Consider the following 17182-nt stretch of genomic DNA (forward strand, 5'->3'; position numbering starts at 1 on the left):
TAGTCCTAGCCATTGAGTTCGGAATAAATAGAGGTACCACTAAATATGGCTGGCGCGGGAACAATTTCTTTCAATAAGGAAACTTTATCAACTTTATCGTTCTACCGTGGCGGCATCTGTCTCTGGCGGTGGCCACTATATTGCAATTGAATTTTTGAGCGAATCTGACGCGAAATTGAAATGTATGATTACTCGTAGCAAACAAACCTTTGAAAATGTTTAAAAATAATTTTAACACAAATTACGGTGAGTTAGCTAATAATTATTAATGTTTTGCCATATATCTTTACAAAATATAGATGGCGCTACCGCCTAATTATAAACATGAATTTCGTAGTCTTCTCAGAACAGGTCCCGCGTAACCATGGCAACCGAAATAGTAATTGTAATTCTAGCAGTATTATTCCCAATTCAATGGTCTTATCCCTTAGATTCACCATTTACCTTTCAATTAAATAAAAACACGAACTAAGTAAAAACTATTTTAATTAAAACAGTGAAATTGATTTAGAACTGTTTAAAGAAAAGTGAATAATATTGGTAACACGCACAGCAGAGTGACCTCGGTGACCTATGACGTCAGCTTAGGCTTCCTTTTAAACTATCCTAATAGTTATTTTTAAAGCCGATAGATGGCTTAGAACTCGCTTATTATAAATCCAATTAATTAAATAAATTTAATAATGGTAAAATTACAAATTATACACGAAAATACCACGTAATGAATGTGACCAAATTTAAATTGTTGAAACCAAACGAAATTTAAAAAGCAACTAGATGAACATAAAGGTCATCTAAATAGTTCAGATTAAGTAAAATATGCCGTAGCCTATCACTATAATTTGACTAAACAGTAATTGACTTCGAAAATCTAAAATGAGAGCCCACCTAAACAAAAGTTTCAGATTCAAATTCCCTGTTTTCCCTGACCATTTTAAGGTATTATCCCTGGTACAATTATAGTATAAGGTATCCGTCGCAATTTTCTTTTTTATTCAATTTTTTTTAAACAATCAATGGACAAACCAATTTTATTTAAAATAAACCCCCGCTTTTCAAGAAACATTGAGAATTTATGGTATATTTTCAAAATTAAAAAATACGTTATTCTATCCAATATAGGTAGAATCAGTAGTTCGAGGTATGAATTCCTGGTAGAATATACAGAGCAAATTTGGTCGTATTTATTCATTTTGATAGATTGTAGGGTACACGTCGGTAGTCTTACTACTTTTGGACTTAACTACGATTTAAAATTTTTGCTATTCAGTTATAATGTATTGATTTTCAATAGTTTTATGTTTTTAATCAACAACCTAACGGGACCAGGGCTAATTATAGTTGATTTGGGTGGGGATATATTTACTTTCTTTGTTAGGTTAGGTTAGGTTAGGTTAAGTTAGGTTAGGTCAGGTTGATGTACGCGCGCCGAAGGAGCGTAGGCACCGTAGGTTAGGTTAGGTTAGGTAAGGTTGATGAACGCGCGCCGAAGGCGCGTAGGCACCGTAGGTTTGGTTAGGTTAGGTTAGGTTGATGTACGCGCGCCGTAGGCGCGTAAGCACTGTTCTATACGAGGGGTCCGACACTCAGTTAATGACTAAAACCACCCAAAAATAAGCTTAAACCCACCCGAAAATAAGCTAAAACGTACCCGAAAATAAAATAAAAAATACGCCTTTTCCGAAATATTGCTAGTTAATTTTAATGCCTGCTACAGAAAATACGCCTTTTTTAAAATATTGCTTTATATTCTACCTATATTGGATATAATAACGTAATTTATGATTTTGAAAATATACCATAAATTCTCAATGTTTCTCGAAAAGCGGGGGTTTATTTGAAAAAAAAAATAGAATTGTACATTGATTGTTTAAAAAAAAATTAAAAAACCAAATGGCGACGGATACCTTATACTATAATTCTACCTTTTCCCTGACTTTTAAATTCCAAAATTTTTATTTTATATTTCACTTTTATCAGAAGGTAAATAATTTATATGGACTCTATTTCAGTAAAAAGGTTATTGCTGCAGGGTTGCCACGTTTTTTCCCAATAAAATTCCCCGAATTTTCCATGACCATCTTAAGAGATTTTCCCTGAATACTTTTGTGCCAAGAGTTTGTATTTTTTAACCTAAAAGTTTCCTATTTGCAACCGAAATTAAATTCCCTGACTTTTCCCCGATTTTTATACCCATATTTAAATTCCCTGACTTTTCCAGGAATTCCAAATTTTCCAGGTACTGTGGCAACCCTGATAGAAATAATGAAACTAGTGTTTGATTTTGTAAGTCTGAATATTTTCTGCGGAAAATGAGAGAGGCCTTTTTTCCGGAAAACGTACCGCATATTTCCGTAATAAATAAATTTTTAATTCCATGATTAGTCTAATATATTGTTGCAAATTTAAATAAGCGGCATTTTCGCCCAATTGTTTCGAATCTAAAAGTAAAACTAAACCCTTTAGACTAGTTTAAACTGTTTAACAATATAACACTTTTAATGTTTTGTAGTATGTTTACTGGGTTTAGACATTATGTATCGGCAAAAAGTAAAACAGATTAAAAACCTTTTTAAAGTAATTTATGTTTAAATTTTTCCGATTTTCTGGAAAAGTTTCCGTATTTTATTTTTCCGGAAAATTAACAACACTAACAATGTAAAAGAAACGTTAAAATAATCTAATGAATTTTGATAAGGTACCTTTTAAACTAAACGCCATTAAAACCATTTATAGTTCTAGGTGTAATTTGTTATAATTTATAGTACTAAAACCATGGACAATAGTAGCAAATCTTTTAGATTTCTGATAAGAAATAACATACCGATAAGTGTTTTCTGCTTGAAATAGGCTACCAGCGATCGAGTCCCACTTTTCTTGTCATTCGCGCTTCGTGCTCGTTGGCCGACTGTTGGAAGTTTTGAAACTTTGACCGCTGAAAGAGAGATTTCTCGGTACGTCACGTAGAGGCAAAACCAAGTAGTTTTTTTATTTAAAATATTGTTTTAAAATTATTACTATGAATTTAAATAGCAGAGTAGTCTTTCGTCGTAAATATTCGCGAAGATATCCACTTTATATCAAGCACGTGCATTAGCTATTGCCTATTCTTTCAAATATTTAATTATTATTTCCCAAAATTGCTGCCAAAAACTGTACGTGGTTTTTGTACTGAGGCGACGAGTTACCAGTTTTTAGTAGACATTCTGCAGTTGTTTTTGTACCTTCCAGGCGCCCCACAGGGAGGGGTGTAATCGCGGAGGTAGCGGTGTTTGGGACTGGTTTTGGAGAGGCCCCTTATAAAACAAGGCAGACAAGCTATTTATTAGTTTCACATCGGTAGAAGAAGTTTAAAGTAACATAAAATAATTTTGTTCCTGCGTCGACGTGCCTGCATGCTAATAAAGATTAACTAAATTATTTTATAGAAACATTTGTTCTAATATATTCTATAAACCTGAGGGTCTAAAACAATTTAAAATAATAAAGATTAATTAAATTATTTTATGGAAACATTTGTTCTAATATATTCTACAAACCTAGGGTCTAAAACCATTTAAATAATTAAGATTAATTGAATTAGTTTATAGAAACATTTGTTCTAATATATTCTATAAACCTGAGGGTCTAAAACAATTTAAACGAATAAAGATTAATTAAATTATTTTATGGAAACATTTGTTCTAATATATTCTATAAACCTAGGGGTCTAAAACCATTTAAACTAATAAAAATTAATTAAATTATTTTCTGGAAACATTTGTTCTATAATATCTGATCAAAAATGCCAGCTTCTATAGCATCGAATTTCTTATTTGTTACCCGTATAAACAAAAATACATGTAATTCTTCTATAAACTTTAAGTTACCAGTAAACTAAACAACGGATATGATTCTATTATGTTATTAACTAACTTGTAAGTCTTTCAGGTCATCGTAATGGATATAAGGTCTGATGAAGCGGTCATTTACGTTCTAGTTGATACCTTTATCACAAGTTGATCCGTTAAAGAGATATAGTGACAGATTTTTTTCATATATAATGGATCAATTTACAATTTTTAACGTGCAAAGACGACTTTAAAGGGGTAAAATTCATCCGAGGTAACGTGGTGATGACGTTATTTGTTAGTAGATGGCACTCTGATAGCAGCATGACGTCATAATTTTTATTTGCAACCATTGGTTGAAAGTTTTAAGTTTTTAGTGGAGAACGGTTTTGTCGAGATTTAAAATACAAAATTATCTTCCCTGATTGAGTAGTTTAAAATCGTATTATAGTGCCATCTATGGCGGAGAGTGTTAACTACTGTTAAAATTAATTGTTAATTTAAAATACAAATATTATATATTTTTAATAAGAATGTAAAGTACTATAATTTATTAATTAATTAATAATTTTTTAAAAAAGTTTATTTTTCATAAACTTAATAGTGTCGCCATCTACCTCAAACATTATGAAATAGGAAAGTATCTCGAGTGGATTTCGCCCCTTTTTGCATATTTCCCTGTAGGCAATATGTGAATGCGTCTATATTTTTACATTAATTATATAAAAAATACCATGATAAGTATAATGGTAATAACGATTTTAGTTTAAAATATTTATTCACTATTAAATTTAAGATTTTAAATGGAAGGGTTAAATTCCCCGCAAACTTCGGGTCTCATATTGCTAACGTCATTCGCGGGTATTATCTACCGATGCCGTGACCGCTATAGCAAGCCGAGAGATAATTTTTAGAGGGAAAATAGTAGCGACCAAGCGCGTTTTCGTTCCGTTTTCAACTATTACAGTGAAAAGGGGGTGAGAAGCTCGGGGTGGTTTTTACACACAATCCTAAGGATTTGTGTGTATTAGTCTCACGTACAGTGTAGCCGTTGCCGATGCCACCGTGTCGCGCATATCTCTCCAACGCAGTTTAGGCTAGAATAGTCAATGATAGCTCGTTCGAATGAACATAAATCGCCGTTGATAGCCTTTCATAAAGTTTTCAAATCGGAGCCCAAGAAGTTGGGCATTTGCCCAATTTACTATTTTCGGTGGTTTCGCTTTATGTGGTAGATATTTTATTTAAAATTAAGTCCGATAACGTTAAAAATACTATTGGATAGTTAAGGATTCAGCGGACCTACAACTTCAGTTATATTAGTAAATATGAAATTTAAGTATAGTTTTCAGGGTAATTTACGGGACTCCAATTTCCGTGTGTTTATATTTTGGCCTAAAATTCTACATACAGTTCCTTAATTTAAGTCATATTTTTATGAAAGTTATATTTTTGAATAGCTGTGGTTTCCATATAAGCTAGAGTTGCAAATACGTTCCTTAATTTTAATTCTAAGTAAGTTTTTTTTGTTCAGCGTATATGGACCCCCGCAAATTCCAACATTGTTAATCCGCGTGTTTCCCTCTAGCGTTTTTCAACGCCGTTCAGAGTGCGCAGCACTTTCAACGTATGACCAGAAGTAACGATCAAGTATGACACTGATCGACCTAGTCTTCGGCGTATGACCAGAATTAATAAGTGTGACACTAAACGTAACAAATAAGAGTGATCAGAAGTAACAAATAAGTATGAAACTGATCGAACTAGACTTTGTCGTATAACCAGCAGAAATATGTGTAACACTCAACGACTGACTAGTAGTAACAAATAAGTGTGATCAGAAGTAAAAAATAAGAGTGACACCAGTAGAAGGAAAGTGAGGGCGAGACATCGATCCCGGGGTCGGGGTCAGGTTCGGGATCGGTGTCCGGGATTTAAGGGGTGAAATGAGGGTAAAATCATCGAAAAGTCAATGTATTTCTGATATTTCTCGCGATGATTTGTTTTCCCGTATATCAACATATTGTGTCCAGGCCAACTTGTTCATTTATCTACGCTTATCTCGAAAGATACTTGAACGTATATCTTATCAAGTTTTATCGTACGGAATAAGTTGAAATGATGTAAAAATTGATAACCTAGGCGACGCGTGCGCAGATTACCCCGGGGGACGCGGTTAATTTGAATTTAAGAGTGTTTTGACGTCATGGAATATTCGTTGTTAAAGTAGAATGGAAATATTTTTAAACTTCATTTTAATATCATTGTAGTACTTAAATATGCTTGACACTTGAACCAATCTCACGAGTATTTCTTAAAACGAATATCTCGATCGCGTTTTATCGTACGAAATAAGTGGAAATTATGTAAGTTGTATGATACTTGATAACCTAGGCAGGATTACCTGGGAGGCGTGGATTGCCCGGGCGCGCGGTTAATTTGAATTTAAAACATGGATTCCCTCTCCGAAATAATTCATGTACCCAAAATTGGACCGCAAGTTTTTTTTTCTTTTTAGGGGAATCTCTATGGGAGTTTAACATTACAATAAAGCTAATAGGTCCAGTTTGGGGTACTTTTGGTCCGAAATGGGGTGCATAGGGCCGAAAATGGTGACTTTGGTCGTTTTAAGGGTACTTTTGGTGTATTTTGGTCCATTTTTGGGAACTGCGAGATGATAGTCAGACATTGAGACGCGGGTGGCGCCCGTGCCCCAGCGTTCGCGCCCTCGCCCTGATGGTGCTCCGAGCCTCCGTCGACGTCTGGAATGTGAAATGGGGGCACCGACGGGGCTGGCGCGGACGCTGGGGCACGGGCGCCACCCGCGTCTCAATGTCTGACTATCATCTCGCAGTTCCATACTGGGCTATTTGACCATCAAAATGACCAAATACACGTATATTTGAACATTTCCTTGACTACATGACAAATTGTTTAAAGCTCCATCTACTTGGTTACAAAATTTGTTAAATACTTGGCTTTAAGGCCATCTAAATTAAAGTTAGAAGAAGCTAGACAAAGAGAAATTGTTCTGAAAAATAAAATTAAAGATATAAAAACTAACCAATAGTATTTCGAATACAAATAATTCGACGTATTTGTTTTTGAAATAACTAAATAGTTTGCATATTTGTCAAAAAAAAACTAAAAAAGTAATTGAAATTACTATTAATTTTACTTGCAATAGTAAAATACTAAACCAAATGTATAATTTATATTTTATTTTATTTAATAAATTTAAACTATAATACTAAACTTTTTCAAAAAAACTTTTACAAACAAAATTTAAAATACACATTTTTAAAATTTAACTACACCAGCTCCAAGTCAGCTAGCGACTTTTTTTTAAGTAACTACTAACTACAATTAAAATCAAAGGATCTGCTATATTTTTCATGCTTTGAAAACAATTCATTAAAATCTCGAGTTTTTAAATATATGTAAAACACGAAGGAGCAGATCTTTTATCACAAATTTTCAAAAATTATATTTAATTTAGTTTATAATAATATAGGGAACTCAAAAATTAAAAAAACGAAAAATCAAAAAAATTACTTACTTCAACCTTTCTCCCAGTTATTAGTTTCGTTTTAAACTTGGTTTACGTTTTAGTTTTACTTTGCTATTCTAGAAAATTCCAAAATTCCTTTAGAGTTTATCAGTAAAACCACTTACTTTAAGTATTTTTTTAATTAGTTCGGTCTAATAGTAGATTACGCACCTATAATCCATGATGTTTTCATTTAAATTCAAATTATAACGAATTGAAAGTTTGAAGAAAATATTAATTTAGTTTGTAAATGAAATCCTTTTATAGTACTCTGAAGGGCTCTTAATACGTTTTGAACTTCCAAAATAAATTAATGTACTAAGTTACGTTTAAAAGAACCTTTTGTAACAATTCCAATATATATATATATATATATATATATATATATATATATATATATATATATATATATATATATATATATATATATATATATAAAAAACCGTGATAAATAGTAAAACCCACTTATTTTTCAATAAATACATTTCAGATACACAAATTAATTAAATAAAAGTATTTAAATAAGAATTGCTTCACTAAATTATGTATTTGTACTTTAAATAATACCTGATTTTGAAATTATATTAGAATAATTATATTGTTAAACTTCTTTCATTTTTAAAAATGTAGTAGAAAATGAAAGATATTTTAATTAAAACATTTCTTAATTTCTTTATTACCTAAAAATATTTACAATATTTACAAATTTTTATATTGTTTAACTTCTTTCATTTTTAAAAATGTAATTGCTTGACTTAAATAAAGCGTGAAAATTATTAGTTTCAAATGATATTTACAAATCTTATCAACTCTAAAGTCTGTTTGTTTTATTTAAAAAATAGGCTTGTTCACTTTCGATTATTTAAACATTTAACAATTTTTATTTAACTATTGGTTATTTAAATAAATACCACTTTTATTCAAATAAAGGCTTGGTTGGGTAAAAAACACACAATTAAATAAGTTAAAATAATATTCTTTTTACCAACGTTTTTTAAATAAATCGGAAAATTTGTGGATAAAAATTAATCGACTGCCGAACACTAGAAGCAATTCTAATTTAAATGCGTATATTTAAATAGGAAAAAATGAACGATTCGATCGGAGGCATATCATTAATTTAACGTATTCGCTAACGAAAACTCCGGCAGCGCCCCCTATCCACACTGCGTGTAACTGTATAGTGGTGATCAGCATTCAGCAAATAGTGGTGTGCTACTGATGAGATGGTGGTATTATATACGTTTTAACAGCGAATTAGTGTTTTCTTGGTAAGTAGGATTGAATGTCAAGTTTAAAGACATAATGTTTGGTTCTAATTATATACTGTCATTAAGATTTGAAGTCCTTTTGGATTTACTTAAAACATTGTTAGAATAGGCCTTGGAGCAATATTGTTCAAATAAAAGATGACATCTCAAAAAGGTATGCTAACATTTAATTGGTATTCTATTATATTATCCTATTTTAACCTTTATTTATTCCATAATAGTGAATCTCACCATGGTTGAAATTTGGAAATACATTGGGGAAAAGCCAAGAGCCTTAGAAGAAGGAGAACGGATGTTTAGAGAAAGCCCAAAAGGATCAAAATGGGAACAAAATGGAGAAAGTTGCTCGGGCCAAATTTTCGTGGCTTAAAAAAGTACAAGTATTGGAATATGGCCTCTTAATTAACTTAAATAATCCATTTCTAGCTTTTAGTCCAGATGGATTATACATGGAAAATGGAGAGATAAAATTACTCGAGATTAAGAAGAAAATATCAATTGAAGATGCTGTCGCTCAAAACAAATTTAACTTCTTGAAAATTGGAAAAGACGGAATTTATTTACCAACTAACGATTGTAGAAGCTACTATGCACAAATTCAGCTTGGCCTTTATGTGTTAAACATAAAAACATGCTCATTTTTCTTGTATTCTCCCAAGGGCTATCTTTTAATTGATATTCAAAGAGACGAAGATTATTTGAAACAAAACATAGTCAAATTGTGCAATTTTTATTTCAAATTATATTTACCATTACTAGTCAAGAGTAAGTGATTTTTAAAACAAAAAAGTTCCTATTTTGTACTGTGCCAATTAGTATTATATAAGAAAAGTAAAATGAATTTGATCAATTAATGTTATAAATGAATTTTTACTTGAAGTCTTATTTATAATAAAAGATTTTTAAACTTATTTGATAAAAATTAATAAAATAATCATCATCGTCATTAAATAAGATTTAAACTTAGTCATCAAATTTATCATCTGCTAGAATTGGTTTTAGTAAATTTACTAATCCACATATGACCTTCAGAATTTCGTCACAGTAGGGAACTAAATCAAGGTCAAATTTATCATTTAAAATTTTAAATAATTTGATTCTTTGAATGGCTATCTCCACGTGAACACGAGCTGATGCAATTTTTTTGATTTTTTACACTTTCTTCCTTACTAAACTGTTATTTTTCTCAAAAATGGAGGGATGTGTAGAGCTATGCCATTGGCCGCACATTCATCTTCAATAAGGAAGCCTAAATTTAAGTTGAATGAGTTTTAAAATATTTTTTTAGCATATTACACTTTTATGCATACCTTTGTCAACCATAATTCCATCAATAAATTGTTCACAAAGATTTATGACCCCACTCTCAATGGTGACTTCCTTGTCGCTTACTTTTCCACCCCAGGGGTCGCTAACGAGCGTGATCATGCCAGAAGGTGAAATTCCAATGAGAATTTTTATTGTGTTAGTTCCTTTATAATGGATGTAGGTTGCCACTCTGTCGTGAAATGTGTTGGGCTTCATCATAGGTACTTCTGAGCAGTCCAACACAATGCGAGTATTATTAAACTCTTTAAAACATTTAGGAAAGTTACTTCTGATATTTTCCATATCCGGCCAAAAGATAAATTTCTTCAAAACTTCAGCAAGGGCACAAAGGGTTCTTTTGAAATATGTTGAAACTGTTCGATTCGAAATGACAAATAATGAAGCCAAAGCGTCAAATGTCAAATTTGACTTAAGCTTCATTAGGGTTAACAGCACCCTATATTTCACAGGCATTAGAAAATTAGAGCTTGCTCTGGTTTTCAAGCCCTAAAACCTCACTTGAAAGGCTTTCAAATAGTTCTTTCCCAATGCCAGTAAGAGACACAAAATCAGCATTTTTCATTCCATTGCTTGAAATTCCAACTCTTGACCCAGCAAAATACTTTCCATGGTCCAAATAAACTTGAACACCAATAGACGCATTTATTACTCTAGATGGTTTGTGAGATTGGTCCTTTCCTTGAGCTTCAGTTGTTACTTCAGATAGCATAGCTAAGTTTGATAATGACAAAAACTTTATCATCCGGAGCTGGTTCACTTGCGCTTTTAACAACTTTTGGAGCAATGGAATCTGTTATTGGTGATGTTGAACATAGAACTGCTTGATTTAAAATTAAATTTGTGTTATTATTCTATTTATTATTTCACAAAAGTTTACCATAAAATAAGAATACCTTTAGAACGCTTTACGTAACGTTGAGCTCGTTCTTTTAATCTAACTTCGGTTGATTCTTTAATTGGCTTACATGGCAATTTTTGGGAGGGAATGGCGTTACATTTCAAACGTCTTCTTACAGATCTACCATCTATTGATGAGTTTTTCGATTAATTTATTTTAAAAAAATTAATATTATTTGCATCTCACCATTTCTTTCCAAGAAGTCATCAGCTGTAAAATGGGCGCTACAAATCTGAGCCCACTTACTAGGCCTTTTCCCCGACTTTATCTTTGTTAACCATACATTTAAAAGTTTCTTACAACTTGGGAATTTATGAAATGATAATCCTGGCTTTGGTTCTTAACTATTTTCTTCAGTTTTACGTTTTTTAAGCGCAGTATTATTGCAAAAAGGGACCGCACAACTTCTCCCACCTCTAGCGTTAATGTGAACCGCCATATTTCTTGGATTTGTTTTGATTTGGATCACCACTATACGCTGGAAAACCAAGCTGCAGGGGTAGCGACGGCAGCGCCACCTATACCCGTTTCGCTAGCGAATTGAACGTAGAGTAAGAGGCTTTTGTAGTAATTACTACCTATATTTGCATTTCAGAAATCTATTTTAACATATTGAACGCCAAGAAAAGAGGCTTTTGTAGTATTTACTACCTATATTTGCATTTCAGAAATCTATTTTAACATATTGAACGCCAAGAAAAGAGGCTTTTGTAGTATTTACTACCTATATTTATATATTGGAATGTAATTTAACGTATTGAAGGTAGAGTATAGAGATTTTGTAGTATTTACTACCTACATTTGCATTTCAGAAATCTATTTTAACATATTGAACGCCAAGAAAAGAGGCTTTTGTAGTATTTTTCCTCCTATGTTTACATATTGGAATGTAATTTAACGTATTGAAGGTAAAGTATAGAGATTTTGTAGTATTTTACTACCTATATTGGCATTTCGGAAGTATATTTTAACGTGTTGAATGTAGAGTATAGAGAGTGTTGTAGTATTTTTCTTCCTACGTGACTACACCGGAAACGTCTCTGTGTTATTCGCTTTAGTAATCAAGCCGACTCTGAACATATGTTTTACTCTTTTATTCTACGAGGTTTAAACATACACCATTTCAGTACATTCTTAACTTATTCCATAAGCTATTTAAAACACATGCGATAAAGATAACGAGGAAACAAGTTAACTCTGAACATATATGTTATGCTCTATACGTGAAGGATGTTGTAAGCTTAAATTCATAATGGTTAATGTGTAGTATTTTTCTACCTTTTTACATTTTATAGTATTTCTTTATCTATATTTGTGTATCGGAAATGTATTTTAACGTATCGAACGTAGAGTAAATTTTTTTTTATATTTTCTTTATATATTTGCGTATCAGAGTTGTGTGTTGTCGTATTAAAAGAAGAAAAAGGAACTTTTCATAGTGTTATTCTACCTATTTACATATCGTAAATGTATTTATATTTTACCGTATTTAAAATATAGGTAATTGTTTTTATTGGCTTGACTTAAATAAAGCGTGAAAGTTATTAGTTTCAAAATGATATTAACAAATCTTATCCACACAAATTTAATTTAATTTTAATTTTAGTGTTTTATAGTATCTTTCTGACTATATTTGTGTATAAGAATTATATTTCACCGTATTTAAATAGTAATAAAAGCGAATTGAAAGTTTGAAGAAAATATGAATTAAGTTCGTAAATAAAATCCTTTTATAGTACTTTGAAGGACTCTTAATACGTTTTCAACTTGAATAAAATTAAAAACAATAATCTAAGATACCCTTTAAAGTTAAATTCCTTTAGAGTTTATCAGTAAAACCTCTTTAAGTATTTTTTCAATCCTTATACCTATATTTACATATTGGAATTGTTACAAAAGGTTCTTTTAAACGTAACTTAGTACACTAATTAAGTATTTTTAATTTACCGTAATTAAAATATAGGTAAGTGGTTTTTATCTTATTTTATACCTACGGAAGCGATAAATAAATTAAAGCAATAAATTTTTGGAGTTTGGAGATGGGTGGAAAAAAATAAGGCTCTTCGTTTTTCCAACTGCTTTTCTGATGTACCCAAAAATGGACCAAAATAGACTAAAAGTACCCTTAAAACGACCAAAGTCACCATTTTCGGCCCTATGCACCCCATTTCGGACCAAAAGTACCCCAAACTGGACCTATTAGCTTTATTGTAATGTTAAACTCCCATAGAGATTCCCCTAAAAAGAAAAAAAAACTTGCGGTCCAATTTTGGGTACATGAATTATTTCGGAGAGGGAATCCATGTTTTAAATTCAAATTAACCGCGCGCCCGGGCAATCCGCGCCTCCCAGGTAATCCGCGCACGCGCGCGCTATCTTCCTGCCTAGGTTATCAAGTATCATACAACTTACATAATTTCCACTTATTTCGTACGATAAAACGCGATCGAGATATTCGTGAGATTGGTTCAAGTGTCAAGCATATTTAAGTACTACAATGATATTAAAATGAAGTTTAAAAATATTTCCATTCTACTTTAACAACGAATATTCCATGACGTCAAAACACTCTTAAATTCAAATTAACCGCGTCCCCCGGGTTAATCTGCGCACGCGTCGCCTAGGTTATCAATTTTTACATCATTTCAACTTATTCCGTACGATAAAACTTGATAAGATATACGTTCAAGTATCTTTCGAGATAAGCGTAGATAAATGAACAAGTTGGCCTGGACACAATATGTTGATATACGGGAAAACAAATCGTCGCGAGAAATATCAGAAATACATTGACTTTTCGATGATTTTACCCTCATTTCACCCCTTAAATCCCGGACCCCGATCCCGAACCTGACCGCGACCCCGGGATCGATGTCTCGCCCTCACTTTCCTTCTACTGACACCGGTCGAAGGAATCTTCGTCTTTCTTCGATGCTTCCAAAGTATGACTAGAAGTAACAAATAAGAGTAAATACGATTATGTGTGACCATGGATATATACTGGTTGTGATACCGGCGTTGCAGGTTGCTGTGAATAGCTTAAACAAACTTGGCGGTAATTTCCATTTTGCATCGGATATCCCACTGATGTTTGATAAAATTTCACTTTTTAATAAACCCATTGAGGTATGGTAAAATAAAACATTTTAAATAAAAATCTGAAATATTAAAAATAAAAAAAACACATTTATTCTTCGCATTTGTTGGCCGCGAGCCGAGAAATGTTTGGACGTTTAACGCTTTCAGTAAGAAATTTTCAAATTATAAGATTTATGGGTCATCAATATCGAAGAATTCGGAAAAAACGCCCTACATAGAAAACTGTTAAAATTATAAGACACCGAAAATTCCGTGACAAAATTATAGATTTTTCCTATAATTATAAGACGTCTGACAACGCTGCAACGGGCGGAAAAAACAAGACGTGTCACGACGGTAAGAATACGCACAATCCTTCTAATGTGTTAAGTTTGTTTAAGCTATTCACAGCAAACTGCATCGCCGGTATCACAATCAATATATATCCACAGTCACACATAATTGTATTTAAATTGTTTAAGTCATACTTTGAAAGCATCGAAGATTCCTTCGATTAGCGTCTTTCTTATTTTTTACTTCTGATCACACTTATTTGTTACTTCAGGTCATACGTTGTAAGCAGAGAGTATTACTCCGATAAGTGTCACACTTATTCCTTACTTCAGGTCATACGTTGTAAGCATAGCGTATTACTCCGATAAGTGTCACACTTATTCCTTACTTCAGGTCATACGTTGTAAGCATAGCGTATTACTCCGATAAGTGTCACACTTATTCCTTACTTCAGGTCATACGTTGTAAGCATAGCGTATTACTCCGATAAGCGTCACACTTATTTCTTACTTCGGGTCATACGTTGTAAGCCTAGCGTTTTACTCCGATAAGTGTCACACTTATTTATTACTTCGGGTCATACGTTGTAAGCATAGCGTATTACTCCGATAAGTGTCACTCTTATTCCTTACTTCAGGTCATACGTTGTAACCATAACGTATTTCTCCGATAAGTGTCACATTTATTTGTTACTTTGGGTCATATTAGAACGGCCTTGAAAAATGCCAGAAATAAATTCGAGTATAGTCTCTATAACCACGCGTATTTCCAATGTTGGAAGTTGAGGGGGGTACGTATACGCTGTCCAAAAAACCTAACTTAGAATTAAACTTTAGCAACGTAATTATATATAGGTTATATGGAAACCACAGCTATTGAAAAATATAACTTTCACGAAAGTCGGACTTAAATCTAGGAACGTTATGTAGATTTTTAGGCGAAAATATAAACACACAAAAATTGGGGTCCCGTATATCACCCTGAAAACTGATATAACCGAAGTTGTAGATTCACTGAATCCTTACCTATCCAATAATATTTTTTTAACATTATCCGACTTAATTTTAAATAAAATTAAGTAGGCTATCAATGGTGATGCACATGTATGTACATTCGAAGGAAATATCATTGATTGTTCTAGCCCTAACCGTTGAAGTTAGGCGGCATCGGCATCGGCTATGGCACGCCAAACCGGACAAAATTCGTCTACCACTCGCTATATTCATACTTTACCTCTTGTTATATTCATACTTGGTCTTGCTATACTCATACTTGGTCTTGTTATATTCATACTTGGTCTTGCTATACTCATACTTGGTCTTGTTATATTCATACTTGGTCTTGTTATATTCATACTCTACCTCTTACTATACTCATACTTGGTCTTGTTATATTCATACTTGGTCTTGCTATACTCATACTTGGTCTTGTTATATTCATACTTGGTCTTGCTATATTCATACTTGGTCTTGCTATATTCATACTTGGTCTTGCTATATTCATACTTGGTCGTGTTGGATTCATACTTGGTCTTACTATATCTATACTTGGTTTGGTTATATTTATACTTTTTCTCTCTCTTATACATCGAGGTCTCTCATACATCGCACCTCTCTCTCATACTTCGTCTCTCTCTCTCTACTCTAACTTGGTCATTCACTATTCATACATCGCACCTCTCTCTTATACTTCGACTCTCTCTCTCTCAAGGCCAAACAACTCTCTCACCTCCGTCTCCAATTCGGGCAACGCTGCCGTTACACTTACGAGCGTCACCCCTTCACCTGCCAATCATATCGCTGCCGTTCACCTAACGGGCGCTCCTCCCACCACCTCGTCTCTCTCATCAGCTGGTCACGCCGCCGTTCCATCAACGAGCGTCACCGCCACTTCCGCAACTCTCTCTACCGGTAGCGCTGCTGTTTTCGCCACAGGCACTACTCCCTCCACTTCGTACGCTAACATCGCTTCTTCAACCGGTGATGTGACGAACACTAAACCAAAGGTACGCCACTTTCAAGCAAATAACACTCATTTAAAATCCTGGATGTCACGAGCCGTAACATTCAAAGCTCCACATCCAAACACTTCGCTAAACGAATATTTACAAGCTATCTCCCACGTTGTTCCGGCTGACCAAATCACGGACTCTGCCCGTATTTCTGGTTCGGTACAAGTATATTTCCAAAACGCAAGTTGGGCTCAGCAGCTGATTGCCACTGGGCTTGATTTCCGGAATGAACACATTGACATTCTTCCGGTGATCGTTGCTCCCAAACGCATCATCGTCTCTAACATTCCGCCCTATTTCCTTGATTCGGACCTTCGCGCGCTGATGTCTGACTTCGGCGAAGTGCAAGGCCGAATTGAAAAACTACCGGCATCAGTTGATCAGTCAGTTTTTGGCTTGGTCAACAGTTTCCGCCGCGTAGTACACATTCGATTCGCTACGGAAAATGACTTTGATAGCCTACCTTCTTCAGTCGACTGCTACCTGGGCTCAAAACGGCTCACTTTCTACCTCAATAACCCTCTCCGCTGTCATATCTGTAAGGAAGCGGGCCACCAACAGCAGGGTTGCCCGAATTTGCCATCCCGGCAGTCAACCAACGAGCAAATCGCATGCGAACGAGCACCTAAGTCCGAAACCACTCCGAAACAAGTTGACGCGCCCTTAGATACCACCTCAACAAATACCGTTGAACCAATGGACGCGTCGATTGACGACGACTCGGCTGTCGGCTTTAGGAAACCGAAAAACCGCACCAAAAGGAAGCGCCCGTACCAACAACCTTCGAACGGCACTGTTGTTGAACCTTCGAAGAAGTCTACCACTGTTAGGGCCTCGCCAGTTCCTGCCCATAAGTACTCTTTCGTCTCGGCGACGAATACTTGGGGAGACGCTGACGGCTGTTTCACACCCACCATCGAT

At 33.8% G+C, this 17182-nt stretch overlaps 1 protein-coding gene across 3 annotated transcripts; it reads right to left on the reverse strand.

Annotated features, from left to right (window-relative positions):
• Positions 1-9367: 9367 nt before the first annotated feature.
• On the reverse strand, positions 9368-11411 carry LOC149927838 (uncharacterized). Of its 3 annotated transcripts, none has more exons than XM_090158612.1 (5): positions 11065-11411; positions 10874-10998; positions 10479-10800; positions 9962-10333; positions 9368-9900 (listed from the first exon to the last, which is right to left on the reverse strand). In XM_090158612.1, exons 3-5 carry the CDS (start codon positions 10720-10722, stop codon positions 9821-9823), a joined length of 696 nt encoding a protein of 231 aa, XP_090014738.1. In that variant the 5' UTR covers positions 10723-10800; positions 10874-10998; positions 11065-11411; the 3' UTR covers positions 9368-9820. The 3 variants fall into 3 exon arrangements, with proteins under 3 accessions (XP_090014738.1, XP_090014737.1, XP_090014736.1); XM_090158611.1 differs by having other exon boundaries at positions 10479-10797; positions 10874-11005; XM_090158610.1 differs by having other exon boundaries at positions 10874-11005.
• Between the last annotated feature and the right edge of the window lie 5771 nt (positions 11412-17182).

This window comes from Leiobunum rupestre, chromosome 9, assembly GCF_980474605.1.
Source record: "Leiobunum rupestre chromosome 9, qqLeiRupe1.1.hap1, whole genome shotgun sequence".
Classification (NCBI taxonomy): Eukaryota; Metazoa; Arthropoda; class Arachnida; order Opiliones; family Sclerosomatidae; genus Leiobunum; species Leiobunum rupestre.